At 44.5% G+C, this 23,099-nt stretch overlaps 1 protein-coding gene across 11 annotated transcripts in view; it reads right to left on the bottom strand.

The window, feature by feature from the left end:
* The window catches only part of HMGCL (3-hydroxy-3-methylglutaryl-CoA lyase), a 38,821-nt gene extending 19,523 nt beyond the window's left edge, over window positions 1-19,298 (bottom strand). For 2 of the 11 annotated variants that reach the window (XM_009450679.5, XM_063804295.1), the window contains exons 1-2: window positions 3,272-3,331; window positions 1,235-1,397 (exon numbers count right to left, since the gene is read on the bottom strand). Coding sequence is in view for 5 of the 11 variants with exons in the window: in XM_001166273.6 (XP_001166273.1) it covers window positions 3,983-4,042 (60 nt within the window). In the remaining 6 variants the exon portion in view is untranslated. Of the gene's footprint in view, window positions 1-1,234; window positions 1,809-3,271; window positions 4,106-4,697; window positions 4,796-15,727; window positions 15,745-18,697 lie in introns of those variants that run through there. The other 9 variants (XM_003307873.5, XM_009450683.4, XM_016956284.4 and 6 more) reach the window with 8 other exon arrangements.
* Between the last annotated feature and the right edge of the window lie 3,801 nt (window positions 19,299-23,099).

Genomic DNA, 23,099 nt, shown 5'->3' with positions numbered 1-23,099 from the left:
CAGGCACGGTGGCTCATGCCTGTAATCCCAGCACTTTGGGAGGCCAAGGCAGGCAGATCACTTGAGGCCAGAGGTTCGAGATCAGCCTGGCCAACATGATGAAGAAACCCCGTCTCTACTAAAAATAGAAAAATTAGCCAGGTGTGGTGGAATGGACCTGTAGTCCCAGCTACTCAAGAGGCTGAGGTGGGAGAATCGCTTGAGCCCAGAAGGTTGAGCCTGCAGTGAGCTATGACTGTGCCACTACACTCCAGCCTGGGCAACAGAGCGAGACCCTGTCTCAAAAAAAAAAAAAATTAAATGACTCTATATGTCACTTGATGCTTTCCAATTAAGAAAAGAAAAGAGAAGACTGTATGAGTTGCCTCCTCTGACCTCCTGGAATCATCACTTGCCCCTACTGTCCACTCCCAACCTCCACCCAACTGGTTGCTAAGCTCCCTACCTTCTCTTCCCTCTGCCCCAGGGTTCCTCATCTGGCTTTTTTTAAAAAAACTGGCTGTTCTCACATCTCTCTCTCATCTTTCAGTTGCAGAGAGGCTTCCTCTGACCACCCTTTGCAAAGCTGCCATTCCTCCCACCCCCATTATTTTCGCTATTGCAGAGCTATAATTATTTCCTTCAAAGCACGGTAAAGAATGCATACTCAATGTCTCTTCCAGTAGAACATAAGCTCTTTGAGGGACCTTGTCTGTCTCAACTCCACTTCATCCCTAGTGTTTGGCACCATGTTTGGTACAAAGTAGCCACTCTTTAAAGTTATTAAAATAACACATAAACCATGAAGGACATAGCTGTCCCAGAAGAGAGCAATTACTGAGTGTGGGGAGGAGTAGTCAGTCCTGGACTTTTCGGGGTATGGGCGAGATGCAGGAGGGCTCTCTTCTGTTACAGTCATAGGCTGGGTGATGACAAGCATGGGTCTAAGGGGAGGTGACACCCCCAGTAGCTGAAGACAGTTTTTACAAAATGCCCTGAGTCTCCTCTATATAAAGTCAGCTCAAAATCTTAGTCTTCCCTATCAAGTAACACAATACTTTTTTTTTCCTCTTTCCTCTACCTGTCTTGATACTGTAACTTTTCAAATCAACTTTGTTTTACAGATTTAATCTGGATAAATATACTACAACGAGGCAAAGTGGAAGGCACACTGTGTGATCTGCTAAGGATCTCAACCCCCTGAAGTCCCCCAGGAATTTCCTGCTAGGAAGCAGCTGGAACATGTACAACTCACCTGACTGGCCTTGTTTTAGCCAACAAGCCTTCTTAGAGACTAAGGCGATGAGCCATTGAATTTCATGACGTCAACAGGCTAAGTTGGAAGGTCCCTGCAACTTGAATCTCCCTCTAACAGGGATGTTCAGCCTCTGCTAGTATATCACCCTAAAACTATCTCACTGGAACATAAGTTTCATGAGACAGGGACTTTGTTTTATTCAATGCTGTATTTCTAAGGCCCTGGGACATAATAGGGGCTCGATAAATAACAGTTGAGTGTTGCTGAAATAATCTAAAACCTGCTTCAGGCCGAGCGTGGTGGCTCACGCCTGTAATCCCAGCACTTTGGGAGGCCGAGGTGGGCAGATCACCTGAGGTCAGAAGTTCGAGACCAGCCTAGCCAACATGGTGAAGCCCTGTCTCTACTAAAAACACATAAATTAGCTAGGCATGGCAGCAGGTGCCTGCAATCCCAGCTACTCGGGAGGCTGAGGCAGGAGAATTGCTTGAACCCAGGAGGAGGAGGTTGCAGTGAGCCGAGATTGTGCCATTGTACTCCAGCCTGGGGGACAAGAGCGAGACTTCTTCATCTCAAAAAAAAAAAAAAAAAAAGCTTCTAAAACCTGCTTCCAAGCTGCTTTTATTAGAACATTATAAACTCAATTCCACTTCCTTCCCCGTAACAGCTCTTCACATAATAATTCAGTTTTTAAACACTTAATATTTGCCAGGCACATACAAGAGCCATTTACATATTTATTTATTTATTTATTTATTTGAGATACAGTCTCATTCTGTCTCCAGGCTGGAGAGCAGTGGCGCGATCTTGGCTCACTGCAACCTCCACCTCCCAGGTTCAAGTGATTCCCCTGCCTCAGCCTCCCGAGTAGCTGGGACTACAGGTACACACCACTACACCTGGCTAATTTTTTATATTTTAGTAGAGATGGGATTTCACCAGGTTGGCCAGGCTGGTCTCGAACTCCCGACCTCAAGTGATCCACCCACCTCAGCCTCCCAAAGTGCTAGGATTATAGGCATGAGCCACCACGCCTGGTGAGCCATTTACATATTAACCCATACTGTCCTCTCAACAATCTTATCAGGTAGGAACTATCATCATCCCCATTTTACTGTAAGAAATCTAAGGCCCCACTTGGGAGCCTGAGGCAGAAGAATCGCTTTAACTGGGAGGCAGAGGTTGCAGTGAGCTGAGATTGAGCCACTGCACTCCAGTCTGGGTGACAGATGACAGAGCAAGACACCGTCTCAGGAAAAAAAAAAAAAAAAAAGAAAAGAAAAGAAATCTGAGACCCAAAGAGATTAAGTAATCTTCCCGAGGTGACATAGGGAGTTACTCACTGAGGCAATATCTAAACCTGGCAGTGTGGCTCTACAGCACAAGCTCCTAACCTCTGGGCCACTGTTGCCTCTTTACCACCGTTCATTCGGTCCACAGTCTTCTCCTGGTTAAACATCCCGTTCCTCCTCTGTAAAGCTCTGCTCAGAGAGGGTCCCCCTAACCACACAAGTACTGTGCCACAGTGTCCTGAGGTATGGTGTACCTGCATCAACACCAACAGCGAATACTGACTAAACCCAGTGTTAAACTACAGGCCAGGGACTATTATTATCCCAACTCCGTAGGTGAAGAAACTAAGCCTCAGAAAGGTTACCCAAAAATCACAATTAGAAAGTGACAGAGCTTGGACTTGAACCCATATCTGGTCCTAATACTAATACTGGTTCCTATGCTTGGAACCCCATGGAGGGCCATCTCATTACACCAAATATTTCTTAAAAGCTTATTAATATCTACTATTGCGTTTAAGTTTCCAAGTTGGAATTGCCATCTTCATTTTACACATGAGCAGGTGGTGCAGGTGAATGGCCAAGTAAAGATATTAACGTGGCTTTCTGAGAGGGACCCAGTGCCAGGAGTGTATTTTTCCCTCTATACAGCTATAACTCCTTCTCAACTCTCTAAGGTAAAAATACCACCACCGACTGATCACTTATTAGGAGCCAGAACACTGACAAATGTGTTACTTACATTTTCTCTAATTTCCAAAACAACCCCAAGGGAATGTTGTCCGTTTTACAGACGAAAGAGCTGAGGTTTAGAGAAAGTAAATAACTATGTCATTAAGTCTAGAAAGTGGCAGAACTATTGGGACACCCTAGCTTCAGCTTTTATTTTTTCTGCTCCATACAGCTACGTCTCCCACACTTTTTCTGCGCTGAGAATGGGAGAGGGGAAAACATCAGGATCGAACAGGATCAAAGTGCAATTCCAAGGGAATCACAGCTTGGCTCCAATCAACGCAAGTCCCGCTCGGTAGGATGGGATAGTTCCCCAAGCATCTCTAAAAGCAACAAGAGTTGGAAACGGAGACGAAGGAAATGGAAGGGTGTTCTTGATTTTCACTAATGAAGAGTTGGAGAGGTCTGAAGTTCAATTAGAGGGAGAAAGGGGCCAGGGTCATCGGAAAGGGCCCTGGGCGGGGAATCAGGGCGCCTAGGATGGCGTCCCAGGTCTCCATGACCCAGACAAGTCACTCCACCTCTCCGGACCTCAGTTTTCCCATCCCCTTCAAAGGATTTGAGGGGAAAAGGGAGGGTCCAGGACTCCAACGCCCTCCCGACTCTGGCCTGAGAGCTGTCCGGCCTCGCCTCTAAGAGAGCAGCCACCACGGGCCAAGCCCCCGACCCTGACAGTCAGAGTGCCTGCAGGGCCGCCGCCTCGGCGGCTCGGGGCACTTACAGCCCGGAGGGACGCCAAGCCCACCAGTCGCCGCGGAAGCGCCTTCCTCATTGCTGCCATCTTGGCCCAGAATCCCCCGCGGCAGTCCAGCTGAGCCCCGCGTGACCGATGGCTCGTCTGGTGGGCGCGGCCCCGCCCCCGCCCCTCCGCAGTGACTTCCGAAGCTGGCTCCACCCCCAACCTCTCTCCGTTTTGATTCCGAGCGCCTCTTCCGTGCCAGGCCAAGTGAGACGCTAGGAATATAAAGATGAACAGAATCAGCCTGGACACCATGTAATCCTAGCACTTTGGGAGACCGAGGCGGGTAGATCACCTGAGGTCAGGAATTCGAGACCAGCCTGGCTAACATGGCGAAACCCCCGTCTCTACAAAAAATACAAAAAAAAAAAAAAAGTCGGGCGTGGTGGTGGGCGCCTGTAATCCCAGCTACTTGGGAGGCTGAGGCAGGAGAACTGTTTGAATCCGGGAGGCGAGGTTGCAGCGAGCGGAGATCGTGCCACTGCACTCCAGCCTGGGCGACACAGTGAGAGCCTGTCAAAAACAAAACAAAAAAAACCCAAAACCAAACAAACAAAAACATGAAAAGAAATTAACCAAATTCTGTGGCTTCTTGTGTTTAGAGTGTGGGAGGTGTGAGGAGACACATATTAATAGTTACACAAACAGTTGTGTCATTTGTAACTTGCACTATAAGAAGCAACGATTTGCTACTCACTTCCGAGTTCTTAGCACGGATTAACTCACGCATCACGATCTTCACGATTCAAACACTGGCAGGCAGCTCCAGAGAGGGGGCATCCTTAGATTTCATACCTTAAAAAAATGATTAAGATTTATCTAGGTGTACTTTCTGAAGGGCTGAAAAAAAAAATCTATCCAGGTGAAGAGGATACAAGAAAAACTTTCCAGACGGTGCAGCATTCGCAATGACCCTGAGGCAAAGAATATGCTTAGAACACTGTTTTTCTCTTTTTTGTTTTGTTGGTTTGTTTTGTTTTGTTTTGTTTGTTTGAGATGGAGTCTCACTCTGTCACCCAGGTTGGAGTGCAGTGGCGCGATTTCGGCTCACTGCAACCTCCGCCTCCCGAGTTCAAGAGAGTCTCGTGCCTCAGTCTCCCGAGTAGCTGGGATTACAGGTGTGCACCACCACGCCTGGCTAATTTTAGTGTTTTTAGTAGAAACGAGGTTTCACCGTGTTGGCCAGGCTGGTCTCAAATTCCTGACCTCAGGTGATCCGCCCGCCTTGGCCTCCCAAAATTCTGGGATTACAGGCGAGAGCCACCGCCCCAGGCCAGAGCACTGTTTTTCAAACTGTATGTTGTACCCCACTAATTGGTCACAGTATCAATTTAGTGGGTACAAACTTTATTTAAAACAAAGAACTAGAATTTTATCTATCTATCTATCTATCTATCTATCCATCTATATTTATTTATTAAGACGAAGTCTCACTGTGTTGCCCAGGCTGGAGTGCGGTGGCGTGATCTCGGCTCACTGCAACCTCTGACCCCGGGGTTCAAGCGATTCTCCTACCTCAGCCTCCGGAGTAGCTGGGATTACAAGTGCCCATCACCGTGCCCAGATAATGTTTGTATTTTTAGTAGAGATGGGGGATTTCACCATGTTGGCCTGGGCTGAAGCAATCCACCCTCCTCGGCCTCCCAAAGTGCTGGGATTACAGGCGTGAGCCACTGTGCCAGGCCCCAAATATAAAATATTGCTCTATAAAATAATAAAAGAGGGATCCAAAAAAAATAATAATAATAAAAGAGAAAAGGCTGGGTGCGGTGGCTTACACCGGTAATTCCAGCACTTTGGGAGGTCGAGGTGGGAGGATCACTTGAGGTCAGAACTTGAAGACCACTCTGGCCAATAAAGTGAGACCCCAAGTCTATTCAATAAATAAGAAAAATAGCCAGGTGTGGTGGCTCACGCCTGTAATCCCAACACTTTGGGAGGCCAAGGTGGGCGGATCACTTGAGGTCAGGAGTTCGAGACCAGCCTGACCAACATGGTGAAACCCCGTCTCTACTAAAAATACAAAAATTAGCTGGGCATGGTGGTGCGTGCCTGTAATCCCAGCTACTCAGGAGGCTGAGGCAGGAGAATCACTTGAACCTGGGAGGCGGAGGTTGCAGTGAGCCGAGATCACGCCACTGCACTTCAGCCTGAGTGACAGAACGAGTCTCCATCTAAAAAATAAATAAATAATAATAATAAATAAGAAAAATATTAGAATACAATGTATAAAAGTAGTAAAGCCAAGTACTGCTTTGCAAAACTTTTGTTCATTATATATATCAACAAGGTTGCAATGTAAAATAAATTTCTTACTGTGGGCTGCACTTGGAATTGTTTGAAAACATCTTTTTAGCAAGATGAAAAGAAGGCTGGAATGATTGGAGAGCGGGGAGGGAGTAGGAAGGGAACTTCCTACTAAGATTGGAGAGTTTGGCAGGAACTGTCACAGGGCTTTGGTGAACACACTAATACCAGCTGTCCTAATAGCAGTGATTTTGAATGATTTAGAGTAGGGAAATCTGATTAAATTTGCATTTTTAAATAGTCACAGGGGCTACTGGTTGGATGTTAATTGGTGTGTCTGGTATTCTCAGGGAAGGCAGTGAAGGCACTTTCCTTGACTTTAAGGAGCTCAGATTTTATCTAGGGAAAAAACAAGACATGATAAATATTCTGTTAGGCTTCAGCAGCACTGGAAATTTTCTCTATCATGACACTGGGAGCATTACTCACAGAATTCTCAAACCTGTGTTAGAGGGCTGCACTCGGCCCAAACATACTGGCATGGTATTATTTAAAATATGTCTTTCAAGACTTGTACACTGAAAATTATAAACCATTGGTGAAAAAAATTAAAGAAGACATAGTGGTAGGACATCCCATGTTCATGAATTGGAAGACTTAATACTGTTTTTTAGTTTGTTTGCTTTTGCTTTGAATTTTTTAATTTTTAATTTATTTTTATTGTTATTTATTTTATTGTTTGTTTACTTATTTATTTATTTTTGAGACAGAGTCTCACTCTGTCACCCAGGCTGGAGTGCAGAGGTGCAATCTCGACTCACTGCAACCTCCGCCTCCCGGGTTCAAGTGATTCTCCTGCCTCAGGCTCCCGAGTAGCTGGGATTACAGGCACCTGCCACTACGCCCAGCTAATTTTTGTATTTTTAGTACAGACGGGGTTTCACCATGTTGGCCAGGCTGGTCTCAAACTCCTGACCTCAAGTCATCTGCTCTCCTCGGCCTCCCAAAGTGCTGGAATTACAGGCGTGAGCCACCACACCCAGCCTTTTTTTTTTTTTTTTTAGATGGGGTCTCACTCATTCTCTTGCCCAGGCTGGAGTGTAATAGTGCAATCATAGCTCACTGTAGCCTCAACCTCCTGCACTCAAGCCATCCTCCCACCTCAGCCTCCTGAGTAGCCGGGACCACTGGTGCATGCACTATCACAACCAGCTAAGTTTTAAATTTTTTGTGCCGACAATGGTCTTGCCATGTTGCCCAGGCTGGTCTTGAACTCCTGGGTTCAAGTGATCTTTCTTGTCTTGGTGCCCCAAAGTGTTGAGATTAAAGATGTGAGTCCCAGCACCCAGCCAAGAAGACTTAATATTGTTAAAATGTCAGTACTATCCAAAATGATCTACAGGTTGAATGCATTCTCTATTAAATTCCCAAGGATTTTTTTGCAGAAATACAAAAATTCATCCTAAAATTCACATGGAATCTCAATGGTCCTTGAATAGCCAAAACAATCTTGAAAAAGGACAGTTGGAGGACTCAAACTTCCTGATTTCAAACCTTACCATAGTAAACAAAAGAGTGTGGTACTGAAATAAAGACAGACGTAGACCAATGAAGTAGAACAGAGAGCCCAGATACAAACTCTTGTATATATGGTCAAATGATTTTTGACAAAGGTGCCAAAATCATTCCATGGAGAAAAGACAGCCTTTTTTTAACAAATTATGCTGGGAAAACTCGATATCCACACGTGAAAGAATAAAGTTGGACTCTTACCTGGTACCATATACAAAACCTAACTCGAAATGGGAAAAAGGCCTAAACATAAGAACAAAAACTATAAGACTCTTGGAAGAAAATGTAGGGGAGAAAGCACAGCCATAAAAAAGAATGAAATCATGTTCTTTGCAGCAACAAGGATGGAGCTGGAGGCTATAATCCTAAGTGAATTAACTCAGGAACCGAAAACCAAATACCACATGTTCTCACTTGTAAGTGGGAGCTAAACATTGAGCACACATAGACATAAACGTGGGAACAATAGGCCAGGCGTGGTGGCTCATGCATGTAACCCCAGCATTTTGGGAGGCTGAGATGGGTGGATCAGTTGAGCTCACGAGTTTGAGACCAGCCTGGCCAACATGGTGAAACCCCATCTCTACTAATAATACAAAAATAAGCTGGGTGTGGTAGCAGGCACCTGTAATCCCAGCTAATTGGGTGGCTGAGGCAGGAGAATAGCTTGAACCCAGGAGGTGGAGGCTGCAGTGAGCTGAGATCGTGCCACTGTACTCCAACCTGGGCAACAGAGTGAGATTCTGTCTCAAAAAACAAAACAAGGCCAGGTGCAGTGGCTTATGCCTGTAATCCCAGCATTTTGGGAAGCTGAGGTGGGCGGATCACGATGTCAAGAGATTGAGACCATCCTGGTCAACATGGTGAAACCCCGTCTCTACTAAAAATACAAAAATTAGCTGGGCGTGGTGATGCATGCCTGTAGTCCCAGCTACTCAGGAGGCTGAGGCAGGAGAATCGCTTGAACCCTGGACATGGAGGTTGCAGTGAGCCAAGATTGCGCCACTGCACTCCAGCCTGGTGACAGATGAAGACTCCATCTCAAAAAAAAAAAAAAAAAAAAAAGGGGGAACAATAGTCATTGCAGACTACTGGGAGTGGGGGAGGGAGGGGGAATGGCTTCAGAAACTACCTATTGGGTACTGTACTCTCTACCTGGATGCAAGAGACCCATGTAACAAACCTGCACAGGTACCCCCTGTATCCAAAATAAAAGTTGATTTTTTTAAAGAAAAAATATGTAGGGGAAAGAGCTTCATAGCATTGGATCTGGCAATAATTTCTTAGACATGACACCAAAAACACAGGCAACAAAAGAATAAAAATTGGCCAGGCTTCGTGGCTTATGCCTGTAATCCCAGCACTTTGGGAGGCTGAGGTGAGAGGATCACTTGAGCACACGAGTTAAGACCAGCCTGGGCAGTATGATGAAACCTGATCTCTGCAAAAAAATTAGCTGGGCATGGTGGCATGCACACCTGTAGTCCTGGATACTCCAGAGGCTGAAGTGTGAGGATCTCTTAAGCCTGGACGGGGAGGTTGCAGTGAGCCAAGGTCACGCCACTGCACTCCAGTCTGGGCAACAGAGCAAGACTTTGTCTCAAAAAAAAAAAAGAAAGAAAGAAAAGAAAAAAATTAATAAATGAGACTTCATCAAAATTAAAAAGTTTTGTGCATCAAAGGACACTACACACAGAGTGAAAAGGCAACCCACAGAATGGGAGAAAATATTTGCAAATCAGGTCTCTGATAAGGGCTTCATATCCAGAATATATAAAGAACTCTTAAAGCTCAACAACAACAAAAAGCCAACCCCAAAATGGGCAAGGACTTTGCACAGAGATTTCTCCAAAGAAGATATAAAAATGGCTGATAAGCACATAAGCTGCTCAACATCACTAATCATTAGGGAAATGCAAATCAAAGCTAGAAAGGGATACCACTTCATAGCAGCTACAATGGCTATAACACTTTTTAAAACAAAACCCTGAAAAATAACAATTGTTAGCAAGGATGTAGAGAAATTAGAACACTTGTGCATTGCTGATGAAAATGTAAAATGGTGCCACCACTGTGAAAAACAGTATACCTCACAAAATTGAACATAGAATCAACAGCCAGGTGCAGGGGCTCACACCTGTAATTCTACCATTTTGGGAGGCCAAAGTAGGTGGATCGCTTCAGGTTAGGAGTTCAAGACCAGCCTGGGTAACATAGTAAACCTCGTCTCTACAAAAAATACAAAAATTACCCCAGTGTGGGCCGGGCGCAGTGGCTCACGCCTGTAATCCCAGCACTTTGGGGGGCCGAGATGGGCGGATCACGAGGTCAGGAGATGGAGACCATCCTGGCTAACACGGTGAAACCCTGTCTCTACTAAAAAATACAAAAAATTAGCCAGGCGTGGTGGCAGGCACCTGTAGTCCCAGCTACTTGGGAGGCTAAGGCAGGAGAATGGCGTGAACCCAGAGGCGGAGCTTGCAGTGAGCCGAGATCACGCCACTGCACTCCAGCCTGGGCGACAGAGCAAGACTCTGTTTCAAAAAAAAAAAAAAAAATTACCCCAGTGTGGTGGCACATGTCTGTAGTCCAAGCTACTCAGGAGGCTGAGGTGGGAGGATCACCTGAGCCCAGGGAGGTGGAGGCTGCAGTGAGCTGTGATTGCACCACTGCACTCCAACCTAGGTGACAGTGAGACCCTGTCTGAAAAAGTATAAAAAATAAAAATAAAAATTACCATATGATCCAGGAATTTCACTTCTAGGAATATACCCAAAATAATTGAAAACAGGGACTTAAACATATGTACATATACCAATAGTGTTGCTATGTTCCTCATAAATACATATTCTTGTATATACAGAATATAAATATATTTATTTATATATTTATATATAGAATGTATAGAATATAAATTTATTTATAAATATACATATTTATTTATATTCTGTATATACAAGAATATATATTTATGAGCAACATAGCAACATTATTGGTATGTGAATATCTGTTTAATTCCTTGTTTGCAATTATTTTCAGTATATTTCTAGAAGTGAAATTCCTGGATCATATGGTAATGTTTGTTTTTATTTTTGTTTTATTTATTTATTTTTTTGAGACTGAGTCTCACTCTATCACCCTGGCTGCAGTGCAGTGGTGCAATCTCAGCTCGCTGCAACCTCCGCCTCCTGGGTTCAAGCAATTTTCATGCTTCAGCCTCCCGAAAAGCTGGGATTACAGGCATACACCACCACACCTGGCTAATTTTTGTATTTTTAGTAGAGATGGGGTTTCACCATGTTGGTCAGGGTGGTCTCGAACTGCTGACCTCAAGTGATCCGTCCACCTTGGCCTCCCAAAGTGCTGGGATTACAGGTGTGAGCCACCGCGCCCAGCCTATTTTTTTTTTTTTTTTTTGAGACAGGGTCTTACTGTGTCACCTAGGCTGGAGTGCAGTGGTGCAATCACAGCTCACTGCAGCCTCCACCTCCCTGGGCTCAGGTGACCCTCCCACCTCAGCCTCCTGAGTAGCTTTTATGTATATATAAATTTACATATATAATTTTAAATATATTAATATATTATATATTTATAAATTATTATATAACAAATTATATAATAAATATATATTTATTTTATTTATAATTATATATTTTTATATAGTATATTTATATATAATATACTTATTATATATGCATGTGTGTGTGTGTATATATATATATATATATATATATATATACTCTCCTATTGGTTCTGTTTCTCTGGAGAACCCTGTCTAACACAATGAGCAATAATGTTGCTCATAGTAACATTATCTGTGATGGCCAAAAGGTGTACAGAACGCACATGTGCATTAACAGATAAATGGATGAACAAAATGTGCTATATTGTATACCTACAATAGTTACTCATTCTTAAAAAGATATACAATTCTGACACATGTTGCAACATGGATAAACCTTAAAAATATTCTGCTAAGCCAGACACAAAAGGGCAAATTTCATGATTCCACTTATGTGGGTGTGATGGTTAATTTTATGTGTCAACTTGACTAGGCCACAGGGTATCCAAATATTTGACTACACATTATTTCCGGGTGTGTCTGTGAGGGCATTTCTGAATGAGGTTAGCATTTGAATCAGTAGAGGGAGTAAAGCAGATTACTCCCTCAATGTGGGGGGCATCATCCAATTCTTCGAAGGCCTGAATAGAACAAAAAGGTGGGGAAGGAAGAATTCTCTCTTCTACATTCAGACTGGGACTTACACTACACCATTGGTTCCTCTCATTCTCAGGCCCCTGGGCTTCAACTGGAGCTACACCTCACTGGCTTTTTTTGGTCTCCAGCTTGCTGACAGCAGATCATATTTCATACATATACATATCTTTTTTTTTTTTTTTTTTTTTTTTTAAGATAGAGTTTTGCTCTTGTTGCCCAGGCTGGAGTGCAGGGGCGCGATCTTGGCTCACTGCAACCTCCACGGGTCAAGCGATTCTCCCGCCTCAGCCTCCCGAGTAGCTGGGACTACAGGCACCCAACACCACGCCTGGCTAATTTTTGCATTTTTTTTTAATAGAGACGGGGTTTCACCATGTTGGCCAGGCTGGTCTTGAACTCCTAACCTCAGGTGCTCCAGCAGCCTCCAAAAGTGTTGGGATTACAGGCGTGAGCCACTGGGTCCGGCCTATATATCATCTTTTATTGGTTTTGTTTCTCTGGAGAATCCTAACTATTACAATGAGGACTTTATTATAGTCAAATTCATAGAGAAAGAAAGTTGAATAGTAGTTATTGGGGGCTGGGAGTGGAAAGAAATTGGGAGTTATTGTTTAATGGGTACAGAATTTCAGTTTGGGATATGAAGGAGTTCTGGATAGCGGAGATGGTTGTATAACAATGTGAATGTACTTAATGGCACTGAATTAAAATGGTAAACTTTATGCTATATATATTTTAAACAATAAAAAAAAATAAGTAACTGCACAAGAAAAAAAGACTTAGGCAAGGCATACCCTTGCCAGCTCCCCAGTCCCTACTACTCCTAATTGTCACAGACACGAGGCTTCTCTCCTTCCTCTGTTTGCCCCCCTAAAAGCCCTTGTTGGCAAATTCTCAAAAGTAAATAACTCACAAGCACAGCTCTGAGGCAAATGTCTAAACTAAAGGGCAGAGACTTTAACTGGTTGTTGAATGTGGTGTCTCCAATACCAGGCACATTTGGTGGCATGAAGTAAATACTGAAAGAGTAACACTAGCAACTGTTACAGACTTTGCTCAGGGTCACCCTTAGTTGGAATCTTATTTTAACCAAGATGTTTCCTTTTTTGCATTGTAACCCACCCTCAATTACAAAGCTTACAATAATTATTAACAATAGCCCCTACCATTTATTAAGTATCTTTTCTGTATTGGTTGTGATATATAGTAACTTTTCATGAGTAATCAAACTCTGCAACATAAATGTTACTCTTTCCATCTGAGAAATGAGGAAACGGAGGCTTAAGAGACATTAAATAACTTTTCTAAGATCATGTATGGTAGGTAAGTTCAGACCCAAATCTGACTCTAGAGAATGCTTTCTTTGCTACATGATAACACTATTCCCTCTTTCCTCTTCCTTTCTCTCCAAATTACTAAAAGAGATGGCTGCTGTGATTAAGGCACAAGTTGGTGCTAGGTGCTAAGACCGCAGTAGTAAATAAGATTCACCACAATTCTGTGCACCTTTCTCAGACCTTCAGATTTTATGGTAATAGGTTTTTTTCCCAGGACTTTTTTTTTTCTTTTTAATTTTTTTTTTTTTAATGAGACGGAGTCTTGCTCTGTCGCCAGGCAGGAATGCAGTGGCGTGATCTTGGCTCACTGCAACCTCCACCTCCTGGGTTCAAGAAATTCTCCTGTCTCAGCCTCCCCAATAGCTGGGACTACAGGTGCCCACCACCACACCTGGCTAATTTTTGTAGAGACGGGGTTTCACCATATTGGTCAGGCTGGTCTCAAACTCCTGACCTCAGGTGATCCACCTGCCTCGGCCTCCCAAAGTGCTGAAATTACAGGCATGAGCCACCACGCCTGGCCTCAGATTGCATTTCTAATGCACAACAGCAAATTTCTGTTTATAGCTTTTCCTTAAAAGCAGATGACATCTCTTCTGCAAGTGGGAATAATAATGTTTAAATCCAACATCTGCCTTTCTGCAAATCCTGTGAGAGCAATAGCAGACTTTTTACAGTAGTGGAACTTAGTCAGTGTCAACTTTTATGAATGTTTATGATATTCTGGTCCATAAAGCAAATTTCAAAAAATTGGTGACATGTATATCCTATTAATTAACCATAATTAATGACAAATGGATAAATGTGTGTGTGTGTGTGTGTGTGTGTGTGTGTGTGTGTGTGTGTGTGTGTGTTTGAGACAGGGTCTTTCTCTGTCACCCAGGCTGGAGTGCAGTGGCACAATCATAGCTCACTGCAGCCTTGAGCCTTTGGGTTCAAGTGATCCTCCCACCTCAGCCTCCCAAGCAGCTGGGATGACAGGCACATGCCACCATGCCCAGCTAAATTTTTTGTTTTGTATTTTTTGTAGAGATGAGGGTCTTACTATGTTGCCAAGGCTGATCTTGAACTCCTGGGCTCAAGTGATCCTCTCACCTTGGCATCCCAAAATGCTGGGATTGCAGGCATGAGCCACCATACCCAACTGGATAACTCATTTTAAGAAGAGATGAGATTATGTTGAAAATGAAGCCCACAGCAGCAGGTCATACACATCAATTTTTGGGGAAAAAACTCATCTTGTTTGTGCCTTAACTGAAGAGGACTGACAATTAACAGCACAAACAGTAGCCAACACCATAGACATCTCAATTGGTTCAGTTTACACAATTCTGATGGAAAACTCAAGTTAGAGCAATTAAGTTAGACATAACTTTATGCTTGGAAAGTATGGGGAAAAAAACCCTAACTCATGGGTCAAAGAAAAAATCAAAATAGAAATTATAGGCCGGGCACAGTGGCTCACACCTGTAATCTCAGCACTTTGGGAGGCTGAGGCAGGTGGATCTCCTGAAGTCAGGAGTTTGAGACCAGCCTGGCCAACATGGTGAAACCCTGTCTCTACTAAAAATACAAAAAATTGGCTGGGCGTGGTGGCAGGTGCCTGTAATCCCAGCTATTTGGGAGGCTGAGGCAGGAGAATAGCTTCAACCTGGGAGGCAGAGGTTGCAGTGAGCCAAGATTGTGCCATTGCACTCCAGCCTGGGCAAGAAGAGCAAGACTCGGTCTAAAAAAAAAAAAAAAGAAAAAAGAAAAGAAAAGAAAGAAATTATAATAGGCCGGGTGTGGCGGCTCCTGCCTGTAATCCCAGCACTTTGGGAGGCTGAGAAGGGTGGATCACTTGAGGTCAGGAATTCAAGACCAGCCTGACCAACATGCAAAACCCTGTCTCTATTAAAAATACAAAAATTAGTTGGGCATGGTGGCTGATGTCCATAATCCCAGCTACTACAGAGGCTGAGGCAGGAGAATTAATTGAACCCAGGAGGTGGAGGTTGCGGTGAGCCGAGATCACACCACTGCACTCCAGCCTGGGTGACAGAGCAAGAGTCCATCTCCAAAGGAAAAAAAAAAAAAAAAAAGAAATTACAATATACTTAGAATTAAATGATAATGGAAATATATTAAAAGACAAATGCTTGTATTGGAAAAGGTAGTTGAAGATAAGTGAATGAAGTTTCTAACTCAAGATGTGAGGCCAGGTGCAGTGGCTCATGCCTGTAATCCCAGCATTTTAGGAGGCCGAGGCAGACAGATCACCTGAGGTCAGGAGTTTGAGACTGGCCTGGCCAACATGGTGAAACCCTATCTCTACTAAAAATACAAAAATTAACCGGGCATGTTGGCACACACCTGTAGTCACAGCTACTCGGGAGTCTGAGGCAGGAGAATCGTTTGAACCTGGGAGGCAGAGGTTGCAGTGAGCCGAGATCATGCTGCTACACTCCAGCCTGGGTGACAGAGCAAGACTCCATCTCAAAAATAAATAAATAAATAAAAAGAAAAGAAAAGAAAAAGGTGTGAGAAAAACAACAGACAAAAAGTAAGTAAAATAAAAGACAAAATAAAAGATAGAAATTTGTTTGTTTTTTGAGACAGCATCTTGCTCTGTTGCCCAGAGTAAAATGTGGTGGTGTGATCACAGCTCACTGAAGCCTCAACCTCATGGACTCAAGTGATCCTCCTGTCTCAACCTCTCGAGTAGCTGGGACTACAGGCATACACCATCATACCCAGCTAATTTTTGTACTTTTTGTGGAGGGGGTTTCGCCATGAACTCCTGGGCTCAAGCGATTTGCCTGCCTCAACTTCCTGAAGTGCTAGGATTTCAGGCATGAACCACCGCACCTGGCCTGAAAAGGTAGAAATTTGAATAAAATAAGAAAATATTACAACAAAGAGGATCATCCAACAACAACAACAACAAAAAAGAAACTTGGTTCTTTGAGTCTAATAAAATTGACAAGCTTCACAACAGATCACAAAAAAGGCATACATGTTTACTGCCTTTTTAAATTTATTTTTTATTTCTGAGACAGAGGCTTGCTTTGTCACCCAGGCTGGAGTGCAGTGGAGCGATCTCAGCTCACTGCAACTTGTGCCTCCAGGTTCAAATGATTCTCCTGCCTCAGCCTCCTGAGTAGCTGGGATCACAGGCACGTGCCACCGTACCAAGCTAATTTTTGTATTTTTAATGGAGATGAGGTTTCACCATGTTGGCCAGGATGGTCTTCAACTCCTGACCTCAGGTGATCCACCTGCTTTGGCCGCCCAAAGTGCTGGGATTATGGGCCTGGGCCACCGTGCCCGGCCGTTTATTGCCCTTTATTTTTTTATTTTTTATTTATTTTTTGAGGCGGAGTATCGCTCTGTTGCCCAGGCTGGAGTGCAATGGCGCTATCTCAGCTCACTGCAAGCTCCGCCTCCCGGGTTCACTCCATTCTCCTGCCTTAGCCTCCCGAGTAGCTGGGACTACAGGCGCCCGCCACCACGCCCAGCTAATTTTTTTTTTTTGTATTTTTAGTAGAGGCGGGGTTTCACCGTGTTAGCCAGGATGGTCTCGATCTCCTGACCTCGTGATCCGCCCGCCTCGGCCTCCCAAAGTGCTGGGATTACAGGCGTGAGCCACCGCACCCGGCCCATTTATTGCCCTTTAAAAGAACACTGAAGGTGGGGCGCAGTGGCTCACACCTGTAATCCCACCACTTTGGGAGGCTGAAGCAGGTGGATCACGAGGTCAGGAGTTCAAGACCAGCCTGGCCCAACATGGTGAAACCCCGTCTCTACTAAAAAAAAAAAAAAAAAAAAAAAAATTAGCCGGGGGTGGTGGCAGGCGCCTGTGATCCCAGCTACTCTGGAGGCTGAGACAGGAAATTGCTTGAACCCGGGAGGTGGAGGTTACAGTGAGCCGAGATCATGCCACTGCACTCCAGCCTGGGCAACAGAGCGAGACCCTGTCTCAGAAAAAAAAAAAAAAAAACCACCACCACACTGAAATGTTTAGTGTACAAATTTATGGACAATAAATCTGAAAACTCTGTTGAAATGGATATTTCCTAGAAAATCATAACTGAAAAGAAGTGGCCTAAAAATAAAAGAATCTTTGCATACACTAGGATGGCTGTAATAAAAAAAATAGAAAATAACAAGTGTTGACAAAGATGTGGAGAAATTGGAACCTTCATACATTGCTAGTGGGAATGTAAAGTGGTACAGCTGTTGTGGAAAACAGTTTGGTGGTTCCTCAAAACGCTACCCACGGACTCACCATATGACTTAGCAATTCCACTCCTAGGTATATACCCCAAAGAACTGAAAGTCAGGAACTCAAACACATACTTATACACCAATGTTCATTGCAGCATTATTCACAAAAGCCAAAAGGCATAAACAATTGAAATGTCCATCAACTGATGAACGGATAAACATGCAATGAAGTATTATTCAACCTTAAAAAAAGAGTAAAATTTTGATACCTGCTACAACATGGGTGAACCTTGAAATATTATGCTATAATATTATATGTTAAATGTTATGCTATAATAAGCCAGACACAAGATGACAAATATTGTACGATTCCACTTATATAAAATACCTAGAATGGCAAATTTATAAAGACAGAAAGTAGATTAGAGGTTCCCAGGGGCTGGGGTGGTGTGGGGAGAGGAATGGTGAGTTATTGCTTAATGGTCGTATAATTTCTGTTTGGGGTAATGAAAAATTTTAGAAATACGTAGCAGTAACGGTTGTGACACCGAAAGGAGGTGCTGGGAAGGGAAGAGCATGGTCCCTATAAATGACATAAAAAGGAGGGAAGGAAGTGCTGGGAAGGGAAGAGCATGGTCCCTATAAATGATAAGGAAAGGAGGGAAGGAAGTGCTGGGAAGGGAAGAGCATGGTCCCTATAAATGGTAAGGAAAGGAGGGAAGGAAGTGCTGGGAAGGGAAGAGCATGGTCCCTATAAATGACATAAAAAGGAGGGAAGGAAGTGCTGGGAAGGGAAGAGCGTGGTTCCTATAAATGATAAGGAAAGGAGGGAAGGAAGTGCTGGGAAGGGAAGAGCATGGTCCCTATAAATGATATGGAAAGGTGGGAAGGAAGTGCTGGGAAGGGAAGAAGAGCATGGTCCCTATAAATGACATGGAAAGGTGGGAAGGAAGTGCTGGGTAGAGGACGACGTGAGAACGTGGTCCTTGGCTACAGTTCCACCCCCACAGACCTAGGTGAGGACAGGCATTTTTGTTTTCCTGTCCAAATGTTGCGTTTCCCAAGACCACCCGGCCTGCCCCACCCCCATCCTGTGCCTATAAAAACCCCCAAGACCTTAGCAGGCAGACACACAGGTAGCCGGACATGGAGAGGAGCACATCAGTGGAGGAACACACAGGCGGCTGGACGTCCAGAGGAGCACATCAGCAGGCACTGGCACGCCAGCAGGCCGCTGACCAGCAGAACGACGCGGAGTTTGGCTGGGACTGTGGAAGGGGGTCCCGGGCTGCTGAGTGGCCCCACTCCAGGGGAAAACCTTCCTACTCCATTCTCTTCTGGCTTCCAACATCTGCTAAGAGCTACCTCTACTCAATAAAACCTTGCACCCATTCTCTAAGCCCAGGTGTGATCCAATTCTTCTGGTACACCAAGGCAAGAACCCGGGATATAGAAAGCCCTCTGTCCTATGACAAGGTTGAGAGCCCACTCGAGCTGGTTAACTAACACAAGTCGCCTATAGACAGCAAAACTAAAAGAGCACCCTGTAACACACGCTCACTGGGGCTTCAGGAGCTGTAAACATCCACCCCTACATGCTGCCGTGGGGTTGGAGGCCCACAGCCTCTGCCTGTCTGTATGCCCCCCTAGAGGTTTGAGCAGCCTGGCACTGAAGAAGCGAGCCACACCGCCCTCGCACGCCACCCTCCCCTCGCACGCCACACCCCCGTCGCACGCCACACCCCCGTCGCACGCCACACCCCCGTCGCACGCCACACCCCCCTCGCACGCCCTGAGAGGGGGAAAAGGAACTTTACCCGTTTCAGTTGCACAACATTGTGAAAATAATGCCACTGAATTGTACACTTAAAAATGTTTAAAGTGACAAGTTTTATGTTACATATATTTTATCACAATAAAAGGGGTTAAACATACAATTACCATATGACCCAGTAATTTCGTTTCTAGGTATATGAGGGGACTTTAAAAACTTATTGGAAAATGGAATCAAAATATTAAAATAAAAAATATAAACCTCATTTCTCAGTATAAGCTCTATCAAGGGCAAGACATTTTTGTAAAGCTATGATATGCACTTAGTTTACCTTTAAAGGGCAGAGGGTCCTGGGAATTAAACCACGTCAATGCAGTCTTTTTTGCATTATTAACTGAAGAAAAATGGGTGCCTTTTAAAGATTTTTTTTTTTTTTTTTTTTTTGAGACGGAGTCTCTGTCGCCCAGGCTGGAGTGCAGTGGCACAATCTCGGCTCACTGCAAGCTCCGCCTTCCGGGTTCACGCCATTCTCCTACCTCAGCCTCCCGAGTAGCTGGGACTACAGGCGCCCGCCATCACGCCCAGCTAATTTTTTGTATTTTTAGTAGAGACGGGGTTTCACCGTGCTAGCCAGGATGGTCTCGATCTCCTGACCTCGTGATCCACCGGCCTCCAGCTTTTTTTTTTTTTTTTTTGGAGTCTCGCTTTGTCGCCCAGGCTTGAGTGCAGTGGCGCAATCTCGGCTCACTGCAACCTCTGCTTCTCGGGTTCAAGCAATTCTCGTGCCTCAGCCTCCTGAGTAGCTGAGATTACAGGTGCCTGCCACCACGCCGGGCTAATTTTTGTATTTTTAGTAGAGACGGGGTTTCACTGTGTTCGCCAGGATGGTCTTGATCTCCTGACCTCGTGATCCGCCCGCCTCGACCTCCCAAAGTGCTGGGATTACAGGCTTGAGCCACCGCGCCCGGCCCCTTTAAATATTTTTTTAAGATTACAAAACAATAAGTCAGGAGCGTTGTCGTGAAGTGGGGAAGTACTCTTTGGTGAAGCTTTCCCTGGCCTTTTTGTTTGTTTGTTTGTTTTTGAGACAGAGTCTCACTCTGTTGCCCAGGCTGGAGTGCAGTGGCACAATCTCGGCTCACTGAAACCTCCTCCTCCCAGGTTCAAGTGATTGGGAGGCCAAGGCGGGCAGATCACTAGGTCAGGAGTTCGAGACCAGACTGACCAACATGGTGAAACCCCGTCTCTACTAAAAATACAAAAATTAGTCGCTTATGGTGGCGCAGCCACTCAGGAGGCTGAGGCAGAATTGCTTGAACCTGGGAAGCAGAGTTGAAGTGAGCTGAGATTGTACCACTGCACTCCAGCCTAGGCGACAAGAGCAAGACTCCACCTCAAAAAAAAAATAAAAATAAAAATAAATAAATAAATAAATAAAAGTTCTGCTTTATAAAGCTGAGGTGGTGAGTTTAAAAAATTATTTTATTATTATTATTATTTTTTGAGACGATGTTTCGCTCTTGTTGCCCAGGCTAGAGTGCAGTGGCTCGATCTTGGCTCACTGCAACTTCCACCTCCTGAGTTCAAGCAATTCTTCTGCCTCAGCCTCCTGAGTAGCTGGGACTACAGGCACGCACCACTAGGCTAATTTTTGTATTTTTAGTAGAGACAGGGTTTCACCATAATGGCCAGACTGGTCTCGAATCCCTGACCTTGTGATCCATCCACCTTGGCCTCCCAAAGTGCTGGGATTACAGGCATGGGCCACCGCACCTGGCCTATCTGGGTCCAATACTTTTAGCACCCATTCAGTGGAAAGTTTGCTGAACTTTTTCAGTCAGAATTGTGTAAGCCGAACCAATTAGATGTCTATGATGTTGGCTGTTGTTTGGGCTGTTAATCGCCAGTTCTCTTCAGTTGGGACACAAAGTGAATTTTTTCCTCAAAAATTGATATAGATGATCTGCTGCTGCAGGCCTCACCTTCAACATTGTCTTACCCTTTCTTAAAATAAGTTATCCATTTGTAAACTGCTGATTTATTTGAGGCATTGTTCTCATAAACTTTTCATAAAGCATCAGTGATTTCACCTTCTTCCACTGAAGCTTCATCATAAATCTGATGTTTGTCTGGGTGTGGTGGCTCACGCCTGTAATTCCAGCACTTTGGGTGGCCGAGGCAGGCAGATCACCTGAGGTCAGGAGTTCGAGACCAGCCTGGCCAACCTGGTGAAACCCCGTCTCTACTAAAAATACAAAAAGTTGGCTGGGCGTGGTGGCAGGTGCCTGTCATCCCAGCTACTTGGGAGGCTGAGGCAGGAGAATCTCTTCAACCTGGGAGGCAAAGGTTGCAGTGAGCCGTGATTGCGCCACTGCCCTCAAGCCTGGATGACAGAGCAAGACACTGCCTCAAAAAAAAAATGTTGATGTTTGTTCTTGCTTCAATTTTAGCAGAATTCATATTGCTCTGATAGGGGCACTTTTCAAACTGATGTCTTTTTTTTCCCTTAGTGCCTCAAAGTAGATCCTGTGGCAGTAGAGGGGATGGAGTAGTGTGAAGTTATTTGCAACTATGTACAAGTTTTCCCTTCTGTTCTGGTGCCTGGGAAGATAAGCACAGTGCAAAATAAGATTTTTTTTGAGACGGAGTTTCCTAAGATAAGCACAGTGCAAAAATAGTTTGTCACGCTAGGATTTTGTGGCAAATGAGAGTGAGTGGCCTCCCAAGGTCCCTAGCTGAAGAGTTGAGACACACTATGGGCCTTTATAAGGCGTTCAACCCACTCTTCATTGCAATCCATCCTGACCTTGCCTGGTCATTTCAACACTGAATGACTTTAGACATTTGAGTTCAGGTCAAATCTTTTAAGGCATTCAATTTATTATCTGCATTGTGGAAGATCCTGCAACATGGATTTACTGGATACAGATTTAGTAGCAAGATCTGATACAGTCTGGAAAACTTAAGAATTGAGGTCAGGCGTGGTAGCTCACGCCTATAATCCCAGCACTTTGGAAGGTGGAGGTGGGAGGATGGCTTGAGGCCAGGAGTTCAAGTTTAAGAACCAGGACACACCTTGGACCTCCATTTTGTAAGGGGTTCCATCCACATCTTCACAGCAAACCATCTGCACCCGTCACTCTCCACAGACCTATTCCACCTGCTCAGGGAAAGGAAACAACACACCTTGGACCTTGATTTGTAAGAAGCTGAAATTACTTATCTCTATCATAACTATCCTGGAATCTGAAATCATGTCCAACAGCACAGATTTACTCCAGATACTAGATGCAGTCTGGGTCTCAGAGATGGGAACACAGTTTGAGATTTGATTTTACAAGGAGTTGGATCTACCTGTCTCTGTTGGAACTAGCCTGCAATCAAATCCAATAGCATGGATTTACTTCAGACATTGGATGCAACATTGAAGATTTAAGGATTAGGGACACATTTGGGACTCAATTTTGAAGGGAGTTTCTCCAAGTTTTCATAGCAGCCGTTCTTGAATAACACTCAACAAAGCTGATTTACTCAAGACATTGGATACGGCCGGGCGTGGTGGCTCACGCTTGTAATCCCAGCACTTTGGGAGGCTGAGGCGGGCGGATCACTTGAGAATAGGAGTTCAAGACCAGCCTGGTCAACATGGCGAAACCCTGTCTTGTCTAAAAACACAAAAAAATTAGCCGGGTGTGGTGGCGGGTGCCTGTAATCCCAGCTACTCGGGAGGCTGAGGCAGGAAAA

The sequence above is a fragment of the Pan troglodytes genome, chromosome 1, assembly GCF_028858775.2.
Source record: "Pan troglodytes isolate AG18354 chromosome 1, NHGRI_mPanTro3-v2.0_pri, whole genome shotgun sequence".
Taxonomy (NCBI): Eukaryota; Metazoa; Chordata; class Mammalia; order Primates; family Hominidae; genus Pan; species Pan troglodytes.
The sequence above is the reverse complement of the archived record's forward strand: the minus strand, read 5'-3'. Positions and strand labels throughout refer to the sequence as shown.